This window comes from Ursus maritimus, unplaced genomic scaffold (genome assembly GCF_017311325.1).
Source record: "Ursus maritimus isolate PB19 unplaced genomic scaffold, ASM1731132v1 scaffold_35, whole genome shotgun sequence".
In the NCBI taxonomy this organism is placed as follows: Eukaryota; Metazoa; Chordata; class Mammalia; order Carnivora; family Ursidae; genus Ursus; species Ursus maritimus.
Window position 1 is genome coordinate 23,861,248 of NW_024426119.1, and position 23,617 is coordinate 23,884,864.

The 23,617-nt window shown below is 34.3% G+C and overlaps 1 protein-coding gene across 5 annotated transcripts in view; it reads left to right on the forward strand.

Annotated features, from left to right (window-relative positions):
* The window catches only part of FAM227B (family with sequence similarity 227 member B), a 195,494-nt gene that overhangs the window by 19,264 nt on the left and 152,613 nt on the right, over positions 1–23,617 (forward strand). For all 5 annotated transcript variants that reach the window (XM_008705942.2, XM_040620647.1, XM_040620646.1 and 2 more), the window contains exons 7-10: positions 410–514; positions 4,272–4,370; positions 11,515–11,616; positions 15,790–15,916. In XM_008705942.2, coding sequence (XP_008704164.1) covers positions 410–514; positions 4,272–4,370; positions 11,515–11,616; positions 15,790–15,916 — 433 coding nt within the window. The remainder of the gene's footprint in view (positions 1–409; positions 515–4,271; positions 4,371–11,514; positions 11,617–15,789; positions 15,917–23,617) is intronic.

Below are 23,617 nucleotides of genomic sequence, written 5' to 3' on the forward strand. Positions count from 1 at the left end.
AGAATGTTTACAATAATATAAATGTAGCTATAAATATAGATGGGGCTCTAAGAGAGAGAGGTGGGAACAGGCATAGAAGCGTTCTCCTTCTGCCTAGTCTTTCTTCATGGGTAGTCTAGCAAAAATTCTTATCATTTGAGTTGTCAAAGTTGGTTCTGAAATATGATTTTGTTTTGCTTTTGGATCTGACATATGAATATTCCAGGGCTCTTAATTTGAGAGAATCAGAAAATAGGAAGATTTTTTTTTAGGTAGGATAAATAGTTTTCAGTTATTCTAATAAATAGAAGTAAAATAATTATGTTAATGATTTATGGTTAAATATTTATCTGTCTTCTGTAGTCCTGTGAGACTACTATACTGGAAAGGGTAAAGTAATTACTGTTGTGTGATATTTCCCTCCTTCTAGGGTTGCAGCTTCTCAGGATTCAAAACAAATGAGCTTACTCAACTACCCAGACATTTGGATGCTGAACGAATTTATCTTTTTATTTTAAAAGCCCATGACTTTGATGTACGTAAACATTATTTTTATTGTATGATACATTTTGAGAATATGGCTTAATGATCAGACTTTTATTTAAAGCTATGACAAATTAGGTGATAAGCATGATTGAATTTTTGAGGGGATTAAGTCTGGCAGGAAAAGACCAGTGATGTTTAATACCTTGATCACCAGAAAAGAATGTATTAGATTCCGTGTTACTGCCTCAGGGGTCTGAGGTTGCTCCTGTGCATTGTCTTGGCCTGTGACTATAACAAATGTTTTCCCCTCCCTCTATCTGCTTTATCAGCTCAAGAGATTTTAGTCTGCTTATTTTGACCCCAGAATAGCTTATGAGAACCCTTCTCCACAATACCACCTTTTAAGCCTCCAAGTGTCTGGGGAATTTTTGAGTAGTGTCCCTATAAGACAGCCAGTTGAAAAACTGCAGGCATAGGACAATAACTAGATCATTGCCCATTGTTTGCCAAGGGTAGGATGAGAGTTGGGCGGTACCTGATATTGATTTCCTCCTTAAATATTAGGTGGTCACCTAGCAAGATTTCTATTTCCTGCAGGCTTCAACAATGTTCCTTATACCCCAGGAAGATTCCTTCCAGATAGTTCTCTGGGATGGATGTGGCCTTGGAATTACCTAAACCCCTCCTAAAAGGGGGCCAAGTCCATCCCTCACCTCCCCATTCCTCATCTCTCCATCCCTCCCAATCCCTCACCTCCAGCCTTCCTGTACCTCTTCATTTCTCAACACAAAATCCCTGTTGTTTTCTCTCCTACTGTAGTTCATCGGAAGGAACATAATCAACCATTAAACCCCCTTTTTTTCACTCTCTTCAAGATGTAATGTTCCAAGAAGTAGAGTGTGATTGACCTGATTCGGATCTTCTGTTTACCCCTCAGTTAGTCAACTACAGAGCACCTCAACTGACAACTGTATCTATCAGTAATGATACTCTCTCTTATTTTTCATACTAATACAAATGTTTTTCAATTCTCTTTTATATTTTGTGGGATTTTGGTGAGAGTAAAGGCTTAGTCTGCCCCCTTTATACAATCACCTGATCCCATTTTCGTACAGAAAAACTGTAGGGTTGCCTGGGTGGCTCAGTAGGTTTAGTGTCTGCCTTCTCCTCAGGTCATGATCCCAGCGTCCTGGGATTGAGCCCCACAACCTGGGATCGAGCCCCACATCCTGGGATCGAGCCCCACATCCTGGGATCGAGCCCCACATTGGGCTCCTGGATCAGTAGGGAGTCTGCTTCTCCCTCTCCCTCTGCCTCTCCCCCTGCTCATGCTCTCTCTATATATGTATCTCTGTCTCAAATAAATAACTAAAATCCTTTAAAAAATTCTTAAAAAGAAAAACTATAGTTGCTAATTCTGGTTATACCTGGATCATGAGTCTAGTTGTTTCTCTGACTACATTTTCCACAATTTCCTTAGGAAAAAGGTTTTATTGTTATAAAAAGGAATTGATAAATTATTGTTAAAATAAGTTTCTAAATGTTGTTCTCGATAATCTATAATATTCTTTTTAACATTCCATGTTCTAAGATGGTACTGTATTTTAAATATGGATGCATGTACATCTAACACAAATCAAAAGGTGATCACATAATCAAGGCATAGATATACAGCTATGAGGAATTATCAGTATGGTTAATTTGGAGGATGCTGGCATTACTGAAAGAAATAGGGAAGTGAGGCATGGAAGTAGATATGGGTAGAGGGTGGGTGGAGTGTGACAAGCATCTGGGTATATCTGGGCATGGGTACCAGTGCTTTATTTGTTAATACCCCTACCTGATTTCAAAAAAAGAATTTAAATTGGCTTACCATAGCATGTAAAATGCAATGGCATTAAAATAAATAGGTAATGAAATTAGAGTGAAGAGCGTATAAGTGTAGGAAAATAAAAATATCAGGAAAGGTTATTTCATAGAAATGCTTATAGTTACAGACCAAGAGATCGAACTTACGGATCTGAAACTTGGAAAGAGAAGGTTATAGGTTTACTGTTACATGATTCAAGATTTGGGAATCCATGGAATTGATGAATTCACCTGAACCCATCTAAACACATTTCCGTGCATACAGTCATTAATTCAGTTCCTTGGTGAGATAAAGTGTACATTATCCTCTGTACCACCCAGAACAGAACTGTGACTACAGGTGATGCTCAGTAAAAATTTTAGTGAATTAAATGAGTGAAAAATGACCTATATTATGAATAAGAGGAGAAAGCTAAGCCACAAGCATACTGATATATAGGAATAGAAATTCAAGAGAAAATTAGAAGTAATTTTGTCCAACCTAGACTCAATGTTAGAACCAAGTTAGATAATCTAGGTTTTAAGGTATATTTACATTTACTTGAATCAAAAAATTATCACAAAGTGGGGAGGGGAGAGGAGAGAACCATTTAACTTTTTAAATTGGGTTTGGGGTTTTTTAGTCACTTTTCATTTTTTGGTGGTTTTGACTAAATATTGATATACTTTAAAGAATTTGAAATTTTACTGAAAAAGGAAGTTAGTGATACTAAACATAACCAAACTTAGAATAGAAGCAATTATGCAGTTAGTGTACAGTTAAAAGCATCTTTGCTTGAAATTTGCAAATAATTTAAACAAAATTATTCAGTTTTCCTCCTGTATTTCAATTTTCTACTTTTTTCTTTATGTACTTCACATACGTTCTTTGTAATGAAAAAATATTAAATCTAAGCTGTTAAGTACTAAGTACTAAATTTAAGCAGTTACCAATGTACTCCATACTATAATTAGTGGCCTATGGAAGATAAGTGTCCCCACAGAATACATGATAATTAATCTTTTTGGTATAAAAGTCTGCATGATGTCTTTTTTGTAGACACGTGTTAAGGAACAGGAATTCATGCCTATAGATTTCATTAAAGTAAATCTTGAACTCTATTGAATGTGGTATTTAAAAACTTTTAGTAAATAAATAAGATAAAAATGATCTATTGAATGTACCCATTCAAACCAAGATTTATAGTCATGGAAAATGGATTTAACCTTATGTGACAATTTTTTATCAATTTCTTTAAGAGTACACTCTGTTTGGATGGGGTCTAGACTTATGATGGGGCTTGTTGGGATAGAATTCAAAGATACCTATCTTTAGTATAAAAGGGAAATTGTAGCATGTACCTTGGAGTTTGCTGTTCTTTGTCTAGCCTACACTGTCCTCTCAATAGCTATTAGGCAAATGTAATTTTGAGTGTAGGAAATGTGGTTAGTGTGACTGAGATGAATTTTTTTTTATTTCTTTTAACTTATACATAAATTTTAAAACTAATACTTGATTCAGTTATTGAAAACTTTGAATTATGGCTGGAGCAAAATCACAACTATGTATTTATGAAGTCTGAATACTGATCTAGTATTTATGATGAAAATTTGTTCAAATTGAGATGTGCTGTATGTATAAAATATGTACAATATTTGAAAGACCTATTCCCACAAAAGAGTGTAAAATATTTCGTTAAGAATTTAATGCCCATATATTGAAATGATAACATTTTAAATATATTTGATTTAATAAAATGTCATTAAAATTAATTTCACTTTTTATTTTTATAAAGTGGCTACTAGAAAATTTAGTATTACATATATGGCACAATTCAATTTCTTTTGAAAAGTGCCAGTCTGTAACCACTGAATGCATACTCTTTATAAAGTCTGTTTGCATTAACATGTTTTATAAGGGATTTTAATTTGACCTCCATGTATCTTTTGTTCCATAGGAAAAGGTTTTCAAAATCTGGAAGACCCATTTTCTCTCAGAAGCCTCTATTGCTCTTTTACATGATTCCTTCTGGTGGTGGTTTCTGCATAAATTTAAGGTATAATGTTAGTTTTTTAAACTTCTTTTTTAAAGTTGATTTGTGGCACAGTTAATTTTTTAGTAAAGGTGGCACTGGTACAAAAAAAAAATATTTTTCTAGATCCTGTCACAGAACTTGGATTTTTAGTATTCCATACATGTTAGAAATCCTGTTAAAAATCTAGAGTTCTTTCAGAGGAGTTAAAACTTTAATATGGATTTCAAAGATCCTGCGTCTTCATTAATCAGAAAAAGACCAGTGAAATCAAGCAGAAAAAGATCAGTGAAATTAAGCAGTGTAATGAATAATAAAGTTGTAGCTTAACTTAGTACTATAATGTGCTGACAAACAGCTAAACAGAAAACCCACTGCAAATCAGTGACACTGAAGGAGGTTTCATTTGGAAAATTGTCTACAGAGCAGATGGAGAGAGTGTCTTTACTTGATTCAGAAAGTTAAAAAACTCTCATTAGGATTAAGAAGAGAAAGACATCTGGATATTTGGGAAGGGTATCTGGGAAACAATAAGAGAATGGAAATAAGTAGCACATGAGTCTTATGTTAGAGAATGTGTGAGCCCAGAAAAAGTGGTGAATACCAATGACTGTTGGGTGGCTTCTGGATCTGGGAGAGTGGAAGATACGAGCAACCCCAGGGATCACAGTCTTACGCCTTAAGAATGTGTGCCACCCCATCAAGGAAGCCTGAAAAGAGACTCCACTGTCCACCTTTCCCCAGCTCAAATTACTCACACAAATCTGCTTATGGGTTGTCACAGGAGTTTTACACCATGAAGAAACTGGGTGTTAACCAGTTTTATATACGAACCATTCAGTTAGTGCTCTATCTTAGAATAAACTATAGGTTAGAGTAACTCTAGGTTAAGAATATCTGTCCTATATTTCTGATATTGTTACGTTCTCTGGATGAAGCACAGGAAACAGTATATCAGTAATACAAAGATAATTACTGAGGGAAATTTGTGAAATCAGGAGTTTCATTACCTTAAATTTTTTTTTCTAGATCTGGATCCTGAATTTGTGTTTTTCCATGAAAACAGAGAAACATTACATCCCACGTAAATCTGTTGAGATTATAAAAAGTTTTTGAAGGAAACATAATCTAGCAGTGTTCTAGTTACTGTCAGGCCGTAATAGTATTTTATTGCTTTGAACAAACACAGATTTAACACAAAAATATTAATGACTCACCACATTTATAAGATTATTTTTGGAATAACAAGGAATTAGAATTTTTTATCATTTCTTTCTTTTTTTTTTTTTTTTTTAAGTAGGCTCCATGCCCAGCAGGGAGCCCAACGTGGGGCTTGAACTCACAACCTTGAGATCAAGACATGAGCTGAGATTAAGAGTTAGATTCTTAACCAACTGAGCCACCCAGGTGCCCCTAGAATTTATTTTCTTTAATCAAACCATTCTCTAGAAACTAGCTTTCTGAAATTAAAATGTAATAATTTAGTAATAATTTTAAAACATTAAAATTTAGTAAGATTTCTAGTGTCATGGTTTTTGACATGTTTTGAGAAGCAATATATTCAGCTGGATCATTGCTCTGCTAGTGTTCTAGGGAACTGAAGGGGGCAGTTTGGGGGTCCAGATCAAATTGAAGCAAACTTACCATGATTTAACTAGAACAGTTCCTCTTTCATCTGTTTAGTTCATTGCATTTTATCTATGATTTTACTTCTAAGGGGGTTTGTTGTTAAATATATACATATGATACATATATAAATATATATGTTAAAATGGTTGCAAAATACATAAATTCTATTTACTTTGGAAGAATAAATAATACTGACTTTATACCTGGAATATAGTAAAACCGTGTTCAATTTAGTTCAATTTAGTAACCAAGAGTATAATATGAAAAAATATATAATCATACTCTAGAATATAACATGCTTCAGTGTGGTGGCTCTAAAACTTATTTCAGTAATTGTTATATGATTAATATAAAACCAAATTTCCTTGTTTATTGCCCATGATTTAGTGGTAACTAGGTCTAGTAGAAAAAAATACTGAACTTGGATCCGGAAAATGAGAATTTTAAATCTAGTTTTCCCAAGTAGTTATTTTGAGACTTTGGGCTAGTCAAAAAATCTCTCTGAGCTTCACTTTCTCATCTCTAAAAAACAAAACAGGTAGAAAATAACATATACCCTGCTTTTTTCCCTAAGGTTGTTGTATTAAAGGTGACACGAATAAGAAGACACCTAGTAAACTGTGAGATACTATATAAATGTAATATGGGATTCGATGTAATAGAGTTAAGAGATCTGGCTTTCAAAAACAAGTTTACCCACTTCATATATGATGGGACCTAGAATAGTTATTTACCTCTCTAAATGTTTCATAAAATAAAAAAATCACCTACTTTACATGTTTGTTGAGTTAAATGAGGAAGTACATGTAAAGTTGTTTGTTTATATGGAGCTGCATATGTAGTAAGTGTTCAATGGATGTATCTATCATCACCATCATCATCACCATCATCATTATTATTATAATTATTATTATTATTAATAGAGAGAACACAGTGTTCCAAAAATTGATGGCCAATGTATAGGCTAATGACAAAAGTTTCCCTGATGATGTTTGACTAGAAGAGCTTTAGTAATGATATTGCAGTATGCTTAATGTTTTTAAAAATTGCCCTTGGGACTTGGGCTCCCAAAAAAGATTCAGAAAGCTGGAAAGCACATCATTCCCACCCATATAAAATAGAAAATCCATATAACCTATAAAATTATAACTTTTTTGAACTCATCAGATAGAGTAGATTTCAAAGCAAAGAATGTTACCAGGGAAAAAGAGAGTAATTGTATGATGATAAAGTGGTTGATTCATCAGTATAACATAACAATCCTAAATATGTATGCACCTAATAAAAATGCTTTGAAACACATTTAATAAAAACTTTTAAAACCTCAAGGACAAATGTGAAGATTCGTAAGTATACTTAGGTGTTTCAATACCTCATTCTCAATAATTGGTAGACTATACAGAAAATCAGTAGTGATATAGAAAGACTTGAGCAACACTGTCAACCAGCTTAATTGTTCTAATTTGGCATTTATTAAATATTCCTCCCAACAACAACAGAACACATTAAACATTTACCAGCTACTTTCTGGGCTAGGAAAACATCCTAATAAATTTAAAACACTGCAAGTCAAACACAGAATGTTTTCAGACCAAAATGGAATTATATTATAAATGAATAACAGAAAGCTATCCAGAAAATCCTCAAATATTTGGAAACTAAATAACACACTTCTCAGTAACTATGGGTCAAACCAGAAAACAATAGAAAAATTGGAAAGTATTTTGAATTTACTGAAAATACACATTAAAATTTGTGGGATGTGGGGTGCCTGGGTGGCTCAGCCAGTTAAGCGTCTGCCTTTGGCTCAGGTCATGATCTCTGGGTCCTGGGATCAAGCCCTACATCAGGCTCCCTGCTCAGTGGGGAGTCTGCTTCTCCCTCTGCCCCTCCCCCACTGTTCATGTAATCACTCTCTCTCTCTCTCTTTCAAATAAGTAAACAATTATCTTTAAAAAAATAAAATAAAATTTGTGGGATGTAACTCAATCAGTATTTGGAAATTTGGAGGATTAAAATAACTATATTAGAAATAAGTAAAGTTCTCAAAAACTATGACCTCAGCTTCTGTCATAAGAAACTAGAAAAAGAGGAATGAAATAAATCCAAAATAAGCAGAAGAAAGGAAATAATAAAGATCAAAGAGGCAACTAATAAAAGGAAAAACTGAAAAACAAAGAAGGAATTAGAGAAAATCAATGAAGCCAAAAACTGATCCTTCAGGAATCCTAAAACCAAGGTGATTCCAGAGGAAATGGAAGTTTTAAAGTCTATTTTGTCCTATATTTAAGTATTGCTACTCTGGCTTTCTTTTGACATCCATTTGCATGATAGATGTTTCTCCATCCCCTCGCTTTCAATCTGCAGGTGTCTTAAGTCTAAAATGTGTCTCTTGTAGACAGCATATAGATGGGTCTTATTTTTTTATCCATTCTGTCACCCTATGTCCTTTGATTGGAGCATTTAGTCCATTTACATTCAAAGTAGTTATTGATAGATATGGATTTGTTGCCATTTTATTACTTGTTTTGTGGTGGTTTTTGAAGATTTCTCTGATCCTTTCTTGTCTTTCTCTTATGTTTTGCTGATTTTTTAAGTGATATATTTGGATTTGTTTTCTTTTATTTTTTGCATACTTATTAGTGGTTTTGGCATATGGTTACCATTAGGTTTGCATATAACCTCTTCTGCATATAGCAATCCATGTTAAATTGATGGTTGTTAAAGTTTGAACCTATTCTTCCCCCCACCCACATTTTAGGTATATTGTGTCATATTTTATATCCTTGACTGTTTTTTACAGAAATATTCATTTTTATTACTTTTGTGTTCCCTACCTTTATACTGTCACTTTGGTCTTTCCTTTCCACTCAAAGAGTCCCCTTTAATATTTCTTGCAGGGCTGATTTAGTGGTCACAAACTCCTTTAGTTTTTGTTTGTCAGGGAAACTCTTTATCTCTCCTTATATTCTGAATGATAGTCTTGTTGGATAGGGTATTCTTGGCTGCAGATTTTTCCCATTCAGCTTTTTGAATATATCATGCCACTTCCTTCTTCCGGCTTGAAAAGTTTCTGTTGTAAAATTTCCTGCTAACCTTATGGGTTTTCCCTTGTAAGTTACTGACTTCTTTTGTCTTGCTGCTCTTAAGATTTTTTTCTTTATCACTATATTTTGCAAATTTAATTACAGTATGTCTGGCGTGGGTCTGCTTTTATTGATTTTGGTGGGAATTCTCAGTGTCTCCTAGATCTGGACATCTGTTTCCTTCTCCAGATTAGGGAAGTTTTCAACTATTATTTCTTCAAATAAATTTTCTGCCCCCTTTTTTCTCTTTTTCTGGAACTCCAATAATACGAATATTATTGCATTTGATGGAATCATTGAATTCCCAAAGTCTTTTCTTATTTTGCATAACTCTTTTTTCTCTCTTTTGTTCAGCTCAATTACTTTCCATTACTCTGTCTTCTATGTCACTAATTCATTCCCCTGCTTCTGACATCCTGCTATTCATTCCATCAAGTATGTTTCTCATATCATTTATCGAGCCCTTTATCTCCACTATGTTATTCCTTATCTCTGTGTTAAGGCTCTCACTCATATCTTCCACTCTTTTCTCAAATCCAGTGAGTATCCTTATGATCATTGTTTAAATGCTCCATCAGGTGTGTTACTTATATCTGTTTTGCTTAGATCTCTGGCTATGGTCTTGTGCTGTTCTTTCATTTGGGATAAATTTCTCTGTCTTCTCATTTTGTCTGTCTCTCTGTGTCTGTTTCTCTGTGTTAAGAAAGTCAGCTATGTCTTCTCCTCTTGAAATAGTGACTTTATGAAGGGGAGGCCCTAGAATACCCTGAAGTGCAGTGTCCCCTGTTCACCAGAACCTGGCACTTCAGGAGAGTATCCTATGTGTTTTGCTTATACCCTCCTGTTTTATCTGCATCACCTTTCCTTTCTGTGCAGTCATCTGTACTGACTCTGCCTGTTGTGGGCTGTGCTTCTTCTCTGTGGTGTTAGTGGGACTCAGGCAGGCCAGTTCTGAGGGGACTTGCCTGCTGGAGAACTTGGAACGGGGGCGGGGGAGGGTGCAGCAGTGTTAGCAAAATTTGCATTGGGCCTCTAGGCCTATGCTGGATCCCCCAAAGTGCTGCTGAAGCTGGGGACTGTGTGCCAGGGCAACCGGGAATATAAGGCTGGGCCCATGTGATGGTGGCCAGGGGCATGCAGCTAGGCATGGTATGGTGGCTGGCCGTGGCATACAGCAGCAGTTCTGCATCTGGCACTTGGACAGGGCACACAGGCAGCTTTAAGTGTCTTTATAGCCTTGCCTCCCGCAGGTATTTATGCTAGGGAGTGGGGAAGGAAAAGGCACCTGCCAGCTCCCTCATTTTTGGAGAAGTCCACCAACACATTCTGAAGTCAGTATGAACAGATTTGTCTCCCATTTGCCTGCAGCATTGTGTAAACTTGTCATTTTTATGTTGCCTCTTTGCACAGGCTGCTGTCCCTTTAAGGGTGGTGGTGACTCAGCTATCACTTGACCTCCAGGCTCACCTAGTGCTGAGTCAGGTGACTTTTCAAGTTCTAAGCTCCAAATACCACTGGTTGTACAAACAGGAGGAATTCAACCCTTTTAGTTTTTAAAGCCAAATGTTATGGAGATTAGTGCCTGTTGTGAGGGCCCATTGCCCTCTTTAGGCAAGCAGCTCCTTTCCCCCTGAGGGCAGTCTCCCTCTACCTTTCTGACCTCCCTAACGTTTCAGATGCAGTTTCTTCTCTAAATTTAGTTGTGAAGTTTTTCTGCCAGTCTTCAGATTGCGCTCTGGTTTACTATCTTGTATGTGGATGATTATCTAGCTGTGAATGTGGCTGGGGAGAGCTCCGGAGCTCCCTACTGCACCATCTTCCCAAGCTCATCCAACAGGACTTTACTATAATATTGACATTATTATCTATACACACTTTCTTCTTACAAAATATTTACTGTGTCTTAGTTTAGCCATCGTGTCACAATTTTATTAGTTCTGGCTGTGGTTGTCTCATCCTAGTAATGGCTTTAATTTCATCCTGAGTTACTGATAATGATAGAGTTGGAGTAGATGCAGGACAACAGAAAGTAATAGTCATTGATCGCCTCTACGTGACAGCTTTAATGCAGGAACTTTCAGTAACTCATTGAATGTTTGAGTTTCTTTCAGTAACTCATTGAATGCCAGGCATTGTGTTAAGTGCTTGAAATACAAAGTCAAACTAAACATGACCCTTGTCCTTATTTTACTATGCCACTATAAGGTATGTATATTTTATACATTTGGCAGATGAGGAAACTAGGACTGATTAACTAGCCCAGGGTAAAGCAACTGATGACTAACAAACCCAGTGTTCAAATGCAGGTCTGCATGACACCAAACCCATGCTCATTCTCACTGTAGCAAATGATCTGCCTTTTAAGAATAAACTTACTGACATTATGTGCACAAATTCCAATTTTAAATTGTCATATTAATGCTTTTAATTTCATACATGTTTTATTTTTTAAGCCTGACAGAGAAAATCAAGATTTCCTGTTTGACAGAATTTCAGAAAGTTACGTGACACTTTTCATGAGTATCCCCGCAAGTCGAAAAGATGCATTCCTCCAGGTAAACATAGAAATTAACTGGTTGCACGAAGCATTTTTAGAGCAAATGAAATTTAAAAAATAGTCATTTTATTTAAACATCTATTAGAACATATTTTGTTACTTTGAAAGCAAATTTCCTGAAGTAAAGTAAGTAATGGTCCTGTTTTAAAAGTTATGTTTCCCCCTCATGATATTGTATCCCCTTGCCTAAAAGTCTTACAGAATCTCCTTAGTGTGGCATAGGTGTTTCGTTTGCATATTGATAATTTGAATACTGTCTAATTCTGTGTGTATTCTTGATTTTTTCTGTTTACCTATAAAATTATCATTTTTCTTTTACTTTATAATGTATCTTTTGATTTGTTTAAGAGGACTTGAGAAGTTTATGTTATATGTAAGGACCTTTTACAGTTAATGACAAGGGATATATTTATAATTAAATGTTTGTATTATGTTTTTGTTATTATAATAACTAGTGAATAGGATTGATTAAAAGAATTTGTGTTCTTCAGTAATGTGAAAAGAAAATGTATAGGAATTTCATTAGATTCTTTTAAATTTAAACATCCAGGGGCACCTGGGTGGCACAGCGGTTAAAGCGTCTGCCTTTGGCTCAGGGCATGATCCCGGCGTTACGGGATTGAGACCCACATCAGGCTCTTCTGCTAGGAGCCTGCTTCTTCCTCTCCCACTCCCCCTGCTTCTGTTCCCTCTCTCGCTGGCTGTCTCTATCTCTGTCGAATAAATAAATAAAATCTTTAAAATAAATAAATAAATAAATTTAAACATCCAGCACCTCAAAGCAGAAGTCACATTCAAATCCTTTGTTGTGTTGACATCTGTAAATCAGAAATACATTCATATTTTGGAGTTGAGAACTGTTTTCATGGTTAAACCAAAAACAGTAAAATGTCCTTCACAGTGAAAATATAAACAAACTTACATTGCCAGACAATATGTTCAGTCTTTACCTTTCTTTCTTACTCACAGCCATATACATACAGTGTCTATAAAAGGAAACCAGTAGTGGACTGGTCCATTCTGGACATGTCCAGAATCTGCTACCAGTTACCTGGGTGATCTTGGCAACAAATTTAGTCTCTCAGTTCCATAGCTGGAAGAGGTCGATTAGAACTGTGATTCATAAATTGTCATTTTGTAGAATAGTGGTGTTCTGAAAGATGAACTAGGATTTTCTCTGCTAATATTAAAATATTTTTTCTTATTTCCATGTAAAAGTTAGTTAATGATTAGGATTTTTGGCAAATTGTCTGGAAGTGACAAAACAGCTGTTTCTTCTATCCATGATCTTTGACTTAGTCTGTCCTTTTGTGGTGAGTGAGCCTAGCCTACCTACATGGTTTGATGATATCAAGCATGCTTTAACATAATGCTCTTGAGAAAAAGATAACAGGCCTATGTAAAGTGGACAAAAAAAGTACTGGCACCATTGCATATCCCCCATTCTCCAATTTCTAGCCCTATGCTTTTGGTCCAAATGTTTTCCCCTGGGATGGATATGCCTTTTGATAGATGTTATATTTATAACCTTTCTCAAATCATGACTTGATTTTTTTGAGGGCCCTATTTTCTGTGGCTTTTTCTGAGGAGAAATAAGAAGTTGTTTAATTAAGATTCAAAGCCTCTTTGAGAACAAATAAGATGTACATCTTGGTGATTTTGACCCCTTGGCCTGGGTTCAGTCTTCTTTTAATACTCTCTCTTTGTTTCGATGCTTGAGAATGAGGACACCTCCCTATACATCTATCTCTTCCAGAGCTGTTTAAGTAGAAATAAAGTCTTATCTCTTATTGACCAATTTCCATTATTTTTAACTCATTCAGATAAGTCGGGATTTGTTACTGCTTGCTCATCTGATTTACCTTACCTAACAAAGAGAAATTTATTAATTTTTAAGAATCAGAGAGTCATTATCATGTCCCACTATTCAGTACAAATTAGCTGAATCTAAACATATTTAGTGTGACTTGTACTTTTGTTGTCTTCAAGTGTCATTCAATGATAGACCTTCAGAAATTTTCCCAACACAATTTGACACTTGATCTTAATCATGAATACGAGATATTCACAGAAAACTTTTAGAAGTTCCCCTTATTCACCTTGTTCAACCTCTTAATTTTAATAGTATGATTTTTTTATAATAAAATATGTGTTTGTCTCTGGTATTGAAAATGTTCATGATTCATTTCAATAAAATTAAATATACCAATATGTTAATGCATTCCCCCCACCATCACCACCAAAAAAAATCATGGAGTTCTTCAAAGAATATTATCACTTACAGCAAATATTATCACTTATAACCTGGAGTAGTAGTATTAGTTTCTTATTGTTTTTTTTGTTTGTTTGTTTGTTTTTTTAAAGATTTTATTTATTTATGTGACAGAGAGACAGCCAGCGAGAGAGGGAACACAGCAGGGGTGTGGGAGAGGAAGAAGCAGGCTCATAGTGGAGAAGCCTGACGTGGGGCTCGATCCCATAACGCCGGGATCACGCCCTGAGCCGAAGGCAGACGCTTACCGACTGACTGCGCTACCCAGGCGCCCCTAGTTTCTTATTGTTGCTATAACAAATTATCACAAATTTAGTGACTTTTAAGACAACAAAAATTCATTATTTTAGAGTTATAGAGGCCAGACGTCCAAAATGAGTCTTACAGGGCTAAAATCAAGGTATCAACAGGGCCACTTTCTTTAAGAGACCCTAAAGGCAAATCCACTTCTTGCCTCTTCTAGCTTCTGGTGGCTGCCCACATTCCTTGGATTCTGATATTACTCTAATTTCTTTTTCTGCCATCCCATTGCCTTCTTCTCTTCTGTAGTAAAAATTTCCATAGCTTTCCTCTTAAAAGGACACTTGTGATTGAGGCCCACTGGATAATCCAATATAATCTCCCCATTTTAAGATCTTTAACTTAATGAAATCTGCAAAGCCCTTTTGCTGTGTAAATGAACATTTACACACTCCACGGATTAGGACAGTGACCTCTAAGGGACACTTAGATTACAAAATTTTACATTTACTATTAAGGGCTAAATGTGATTTTAGATATTTATTTGGTTGCTGAGTACAAGAATAATGAATTAATTTTTTTTTAATTTAATGTAAAAATGTAACTTTTATGTTTAGTCACTTCCTAAGAGGTATTTAGTAGTTTAGGGATTTTAAGTCTAATAGAATAATGGTAGAACCATATATTTGTTGATATCTGTTCATAGTTTTCATATGTAAACAATACAATAGTAATTGCAATATATTAACTCATCTATACCGACTTCAGTTATTTAAAAATATGCTTGCTACTCTTACCACACACACACACACACACACAGAATGATAATTATGTGAGGTGATAGAGGTGTTAGTTAATGCTATGGTAGTAATCATATTGCATTATGTAAGTGTATCAAATCAACATGTTGTATACCTTAAGCTTACACAGTGTTATATGTCAATTATATTTTAATTAAAAATACATAAACATACTTTTTATTATAATGATCTGTATAGGGGCGCCTGGGTGGCACAGCGGTTAAGCATCTGCCTTCAGCTCAGGGCGTGATCCCGGCGTTCTGGGATCGAGCCCCACATCAGGCTCTTCCGCTATGAGCCTGCTTCTTCCTCTCCCACTCCCCCTGCTTGTGTTCCCTCTCTCGCTGGCTGTCTCTATCTCTGTCAAATAAATAAATAAAATCTTTAAAAAAAAAAAAAAAAAAAAAAAAGTACAAAAAAAAAAAAATAATGATCTGTATATATTACTTTCTAAAAGAGGATAACAATATCAAGGTTAAATGAAATAAATAATCATCAAACTTTATCTTAAAATATAATCATCAAACCTAATCTTCATCCTTTATCCAAATTAAATTTTCTAAATGAAATAATCATCAAAACTTAAAATAGAATCATCAAACTTTATCTTAATTGTTAACTTCATCTTTTTATCCAAATTGAATTTTCTAAAATGCCAACAAATAGCCAAATTGATTTTATTTTCAACTCTTCTTTGTTCATGTCCCTCAATTAGAGGTACAAAGAAGTTATAAGTGGTCAAACGCAAGCTATAAGAAAAAAGGTACATGTATATTTCACAAACTTAATCATTTCTTTGGTAGTTGATAGATACTATATAAAATATAAAATTATTCTAATATGACTCTATTTTTGACAGGTGTATCCTGATTGTTTGGCACAGGCCATTTATGCAACATTCCAGGAAGCATTTCCAGAATCCAGTAATCTTTTTAATGATGAATTTAAAGAAGATCTAGGGAATAATATTTTTCTTTGGTTGTCAGGTATGAGTATATCATTTACATATTAGTCATTATTTTGATACCTAAAACTTCTCATATACAGTATCTCGTTTACTCCAGCTAAAAAAATTGGTAATTCTTTGCCTTACGAAACATGCCATATTGATGTGTATGTTTTTCAAGAAATAACAATTATTTATTTTCTTCTGAAAGTTTTGCTATACCAAAATTAATCTGTTTTTAGCTTTAGAAGCCAAATAATTTTATAAACAGTGGAATTATTATAGAAAATTGAATTTCCATAGAAATAAAATTATACTATATATATTCATATTTGGAAGATAAATAGTTTATGTGTTTCTTTGGAACACTACTGACATTTTTATGGCAAATAATATTGGGTAAATTCTAGAGTTAACTGAGTTCCTTGAAGAAATATAATCAATCACTAATCAAGGAAAAGTTGTTTTTTGAATCTTGGTATATGTGTTGGTGGGAGTGATAGGACTGAAAGGCTGAAGGAAAGTGAAATTCTATCCTAGAGCACTTAGCTAGACATGTAGGTACTTGAGTTTAAAACTAAGGTAGAGTTTCATATTTCGGAGTGACCTCCCCAAAACTTTTTTTTTTTAAGATTGCTTTACTCTTGTGGACTACCAGAAGCTACTGACAATTTTCAAATAGTTCTTCTTGTAAATCTTTGTATACAAATTTTGACTGATTTTTTAAACTATTTTACACCAGTTCTTAGTAACCAAATCACTTCTAAAAGAAAATGTTTCATATTTTAAGAAGGGAGCCCTTGAGAGGTAAAGACTAGAAAACAGTCCTGAGAAACCACCCCCCCACTTCAATCAACACACACAGTCAAGAGTCTCCTAATTATAGAGAAAAATCCAACTAATTCTAATATAAGAAATAAAAAGGGAATGTACATAGCATTCATACCAAGATACTATACAAAAAATATGTGATGATGAACAGGACAACTTTCCTACTGACCTATTCTAGACCGTATTGTGTCCCCCAAAATAAACATGTTGAAGTTCTAACCCCCAGTACACCTCAGAACATGACTGCATTTCAATATAGGACTTTAAAGACGTAATTAGGTTAAATGAGATCATTTGAGTGAGTCATAATCTAATAGGACTGGTGTCCTTAGAATAGGGAGACATCAGGGATGTGTATTCACAGAGAAAAGGCCATGTGAGGACACAGCAAGAAGTTAGCCATCTATAAACCAAGGAGAGAGGCCTTGCAAGGAATCACACCTGATGGTACCTTGATCTTGGACTTCCACCCTCCAGAACTGTGATGAAATAAATTTCTGTTGTTGAAGTCCTCCAGCCTATCGCATTTTTGTTATGGCAGCCCTAGCAAACTAATACAGATTTTAATACTCAATAGAAAAAATTGAGCAAAAACAGATGAAATTTTTAACCCAGCAATTAAAAAATGGAACACAGCAGATAAAAATTATTATCCAACGTTCTAACAAAAATTGTTGAGAATTAATGAAACAATCATAGTAGTGAGGGGAGAATACAAATTGGAAACATAGGAAGTCCATGGAGCTTCCTATGGGAAGAACCCAGCTATACACACACATATGTATACATGAAATCACTATATTGATCAAGAGATAGAGCATATCCAGCATGTAGTTGCAATTTTGATTTCTGTTTTACCCAAGAGTCTTTTAAGATAATGCCTTTTAATGGCAAAGATTTTTGTGTTTATATTTTAGTTATTAATGTCTACTTTTTTTTGCTTTATGTTAAATACTGTGGCTTGTATCATATTTGGAGTTGGGAAGTTACTGAGTTGTTTCTATTATATAATGATACATAGCAAAATATTATAAATGGTACCCAGTGGCTTGAAAGCAAAGATGTATTCCTATTTTTCAGAAATAGAATTCTATATATTCTCTGTGTGGTTGCATAGACTAGTACACATGTGTGTTTCCACAGGATATTATTTGTATTTCCAATGGTTTTAATATGTGCTATATCTTTAACCAATTAAAAATCCCTTTTCTCCTAAAAAAATATATGAGTTCACAAAAGAGAGAAAAATTCTTTCTAACATAAATCTTCACCTGATACAGTTTAGATATATCTTTATTCTTAAATTTACAATGAATAATTTTTAGGGGTTTTAGCTACCAGTATTCTAACACTGAATCAATTTTATAGATACATAAAATTAGATTTTTTTCTAGTCTTTAATTATAGTTCTGTTACTATAGAGGCAAACAGATTGATTTGACTTCTACCCAATGTTATCTAAAAAGAAATTAATATTATAGAAAGAATCCCTTTACTCTTGCCATGACCAAGCAAGGATCTATAGATAAGTTTTAGGATCATTGTCTTAACTTTATTGAGTCATCCACTCATGAAAAGGGCATATCTCCCTATTTATTGAGCATTTTGTTAACTTATCTCAGTATATTTTCTATTTTCAGCATATAGATCTTGTACATCTTTTATTATTTTTCCTAGGCATTTGGCATTTTTGGAGTGTTATTAGAAATACTTTAAATTTCATTTTCTTTTTTTTTTTTTTTTAAAGATTTTATTTATTCGACAGAGATAGAGACAGCCAGCGAGAGAGGGAACACAAGCAGGAGGAGTGGGAGAGAAAGAAGCAGGCTCATAGCAAAGGAGCCTGATGTGGGGCTCGATCCCATAACGTCAGGATCACGCCCTGAGCCGAAGGCAGACGCTTAACCGCTGTGCCACCCAGGCGCCCCTTAAATTTCATTTTCAAACTATTGCTCATGAATTATAATTTACCTTTTAATTTGTATCCAGAGATTGATAAAATTTGACCCATAGTTTATCTGTACATACTTTTGGGTTTTCTACATACAAAATCTTATCCTCTGCAAAAAAATTTCTATTTCTTTGTTTCCAATTATCTCACTTCATTTTTCTGCATTATACTGAATCCAAATTTATCATTAATGTTGACATTCCAAAGGCACCTCACACCTGTCAAAATGACTAAAATCGACAACACAAGAAACAACAGGTATTGGGAACCCTCTTATACTGTTGGTAGGAATGCAAACTGGTGCAGCCACTGTGAAAAATAGTACGAAGGTGCCTCAAAAAGTTAAACATAGAATTACCCTATGATCCAGCAATTGCACTACTAGGTATTTGCCCAAAGAATGCAAAAATACTAATTCAAAGGGATATGTTCATCCACAGTAGAAAAATTATGAAAATAGCCCAAGTGTCCATCAACTGATGAATGGATAAAGAAGTGGTGTGTATATGTGTGTGTGTGTACAGACACACACACACACACACACACATATACAATGGAATATATATACATACATATATATATATATATATACACACACACACACACAATGGAATATTATACAGCCATAAAAAGAATGAAATCCTGCCATTTGCAACAATATGGATGGAGCTAGAGAGTTTTATGCTAAGTGAAATCAGAGAAAGACAAATGCCATATGATATCACTCCTTTGTGGAATTTATAAACAAAACAAATGAGCAAAGGGGAAGAAAAGAAAGAGGCAAACCAAGAAACAGACTCAGCTGTAAAGAACACGCTGATGGTTACCAGAAGGGAGGTGGGTGGGGGGTGGGTGAAATAGGTGATGAGGATTAAGGAGTGCACTTGTGATGAGCACTGCATGATGTATGGAATTGTTGAATCACTATATTGTAAGCCTGAAACTAATACTGCATTGTATGTTAACTAACTGAAATTCAAAAACAAAAACAAAACCTGAAACAAACAAAAATCTTAAAAAAAAAATTCAAACCCACATTTTCTTAGAATAAAAGACTGACATGCTGGTGGGAGTTTAAGTTAGTCCAACCATTTTGGATAGCTATTAGTTTCTGTTAGTTTCTTCTTGCTGCTGTAACAAAATTACCACTTAGCAGTTTAAAACAACACACTGTATTATCTTACAGTCCTGGACGTCAGAAATCCAAAATGAGTCTCACTAGGCTAAAATCAAGATGTTAGCAGAGCTGTATTTCTTCTACAGGTTTTGTGGAAGAATTTTTTTTGAAGCATTTAGAAGCTGTGTACATTCTTTGCCTCATGGCCCTCTTTCATCTTCAAAGCTAGCAATGGTTCATCAGTTTCAGATAGGAGCTAAAAGGAAAAAAAAAATGGCCAACCAAGAATACTTTAACAAGAAAAGGTGTCCATCAAAAGTGAAGGTGAGATATTTTCTCTAACAAACAAAAGCTAAGGGAGTTCACCAGAACTGACTTCTAAGATATACTAAAAGAAGTTCTTCAAGCTGAAATGAAAGGACACTAATTAATAACAAAAAATTATATAAAAATATACAACACACCAGTAAAGGTAAGCATATGGTTAGATTCAGAATATTCTAATACTGTAGAATGGTAGTGTGCTAACCACTTAATTCTAGTATAAAAGTTAAATACAAAAATATTAAAAATAGCTACAGCTATAATAATTTCTTCATGGAGATACAACGGAAAAGGATGTAAACAGTGACATCAAAAACATAAAAGAGAGGGAGTAAAAGAGTAGTTCCAGGTATGCAATCAAAGTTAAATTATCAGCATAAAATAGAATATTATATAAAGTTTCATGTAACCCTCACAGTAACCACAAAGCAAAACCTAAGCAAATTCACAAGAGATAAAGAGAAGAGAATCAAAGCAAGCCATTATGGAAATCATCAATTCACAAAGGAAGGCAGCAAGAGAGGAAGAAAAGAACAAAGGAGCCACAAAGATGCCATAAAACAATTAATGAGATGACATCAGTAAATCCTTACCTACCTATAATTACTCTAACTGTAAAATATGAACAAGGAGATTAAATCAGTTTTTAAAAACCACCCAAGAAAGTATAGTCCAGGACCATATGGTTTCATTGGTGAATTCTACCAAACATTTAAATAGGAATTAATGTCAATCCTTATCAAACTCTTCCAAAAAAGCTGAACTCCCAAACTCATCTTAAGAGGCCAGCTTTACCCTGATACTAAAGGCAGATAAGGGCACTACAAGAAAACTGCAGACCAATATCCCTAATGAATATAGATGCAAACATTCTCAATAAAATATTAGAAACCAAATTCAACAGCACATTAAAAGGATCATAAACCAGGATCAAGCAGGATTTATCTCTAGGATGCAGGATGAGTCAACATATGCAAATCAACAAATGTTATACACCACATTAATAAAATGAAGGAGAAAAACCACATGATCATCTCAGTAGATGCAGAAAAAACACTTGAGAAATTACAATATCCTTTCATTATCAAAAACACTCAGCACATTGGGTATAGAAGGAACGTACCTCAACATAATAAAGTCAATATATGACAAGCCCATAGCTAACATATTCAGTGGTGAAAGACGGAAAGCTTTTCCTCTACGATAAGGAACAAGACGAAGGTACCCATCCTTAACCATTCCTATTTAACAGAGTAAGGAAGTCCTAGCCAGAGCAGTCAGGAAAGGAAGAAAAAAATAAAAAAGCTAAGTAAAATGCATCCAAAAGGGAAAGATAGAAGTAAAATTGCCTTGTTTTGTAGATGATATAATCTTCTACAGGCATACCTCATTTTATTGTGCTTCATAGATATGGCGTTTTTTGCAAATTGAAGGTTTGTGGTAATCCTGCATCAAGCAAGTCTATCAGTGCCATTTGCCCAACAGTATTTGCTTACCTCATGTCTCCATGAGAATTTGGTAATTCTCACAATATTTCAAACTTTCTCATTTTTATATTTGGCACGATAATCTGATTAGTGATTACAACTCACTGAAAGCTCAGGTAATAGCATTTTTTAGCAATAAAGTTTTAAAATTAAAGTATGTGTATTAAATTAGACATAATGCTATATAGCACACTTAATAGACTGTAGCATAGTGTGAACAAAATTTTTATATGCATTGGGAAACCAAAAAATTGATTCAACTTGCTTTATTGTGATATTCACTTTATTGCAGTGGTCTGGAACTGAACACTCAATATCTCTTGTGTTATGCCTGTGTCTAGAAAACCCTCAAGACTCCACCAAAAAACTGTTAGAACTAATCAGTGAATTCAGCAATGTTGCGAGGTACAAAATTACTGTACAAAATCAGTTGCATTTCTCTATACTAACAACAAAATATCTGAAAAAGTAATAAAACAATCCCATTCACAATAGCATTAATAATAATAAAGTACTTAGGAATAAATTCAGTCAAGATGAAAGATCTGTATACTGAAAACTATAAGATTTTGATAAAAGAAATTGAAGAAGAGACAAACAAATGGAAAGGTATCCTGTGTTCATGGATTGAAAGAATTAATTTTGCTAAAATGTCCATACTCTGCAGAGCCATCTATAGATTCAGTATAGTTCCTATCAAAATTCCAGTGGCATTTTTTACAGAAATAGAAAAAACTTTACCTTAAAGTTTGTATGTAATCACAAAAGAACCAATCCAGAGAAATACCAAAGCTGGAAGCATCACACTTCCTGATTTCAAATTACACTACAAAGCTCCAGTAATCAAAAATAATGGTACTGCCATAAAAATAGACATATATCCATGGAGTAGAATCCAGAGCCCAGAAATAAACCCTCACAAATACAGTCAAATAATACTCAATACTCTCTTCCGTAAATGGTGATGGTTAAACTGAATAACCACATGTGGAAGAATGAAATTGGACTTTTTAATACCACTCACAAAAAAATTAACTCAAAGAGGATTAAAGTCTTAAAAATAAGAACTGAACGGTAAAACCATAAGAAAATATCAGGGAAAAATCCTTGACATCAATCTTGGAAACAATTTTTTGAGAAATGACACCAGAAACACAAGCAACAAAGGCAAAAATTAAAAAGTGGGACTGCATCAAACTAAAAATCTTATGCATAGTGAAGGAAACCATTAACAAAATTAAAAGGCAACTCATGGAATATATTCACAAATCATATTCTGATAAAGGGTTAATATCCAAAATATATAAAGAACTCCTACAACTCACTAGCAAAAAAACAAACAAGAAAAAAACAAACAAAAATCTAATTTAAAAATGAATAGAGGAACTGAACAGACACTTTTCCAAAGAAGACATACAGATGGCCAACAGACACATGAAAAGATGCTCAGAATCACTAAACATCAGGGAAATGCAAATCAAAACCACAATGAGATCTCATCTCACATCCATCAGAATGGCTAGCACCAAAAAGACAAGAAATAAGTCTTGGCAAGGATGTAAAGAATAGGGAACTCTTGGGCACTGTTGGTGAGAAAGTAAATTGGTGCTGTTACTTTGGAAAACAATATGGAGGTTCCTAAAAAATTTAAATAGAGCTACCATGTAACCGAGCAATCCCACTTCTGGGTATATATCCAAAAGAAATAAAAATATATCAAAGAGATATCTGTACTCCCATGTTCATTGCAGCCTTATTCAGAACCACCAAGATATGGAAACAATCTAGGTGTCTGTCAATGGATGAATGGATAAAGAAGATTGGTATTTACAGACAATGGAATATTGTTTAGCCACGAGAAAGAAGAAAATTTTTCCATTTGCAACCATATGGATGGACCTTGAAGGCACTATGCTAAGTGAAATAAATCAGACAGAAAAAGACAAATACTATATGATATTGCTTATATTTTGCATCTAAAAAAGCCAAACTCATAGAAACAGAGAATAGTGTGGTGTGGTGGTTACCAGG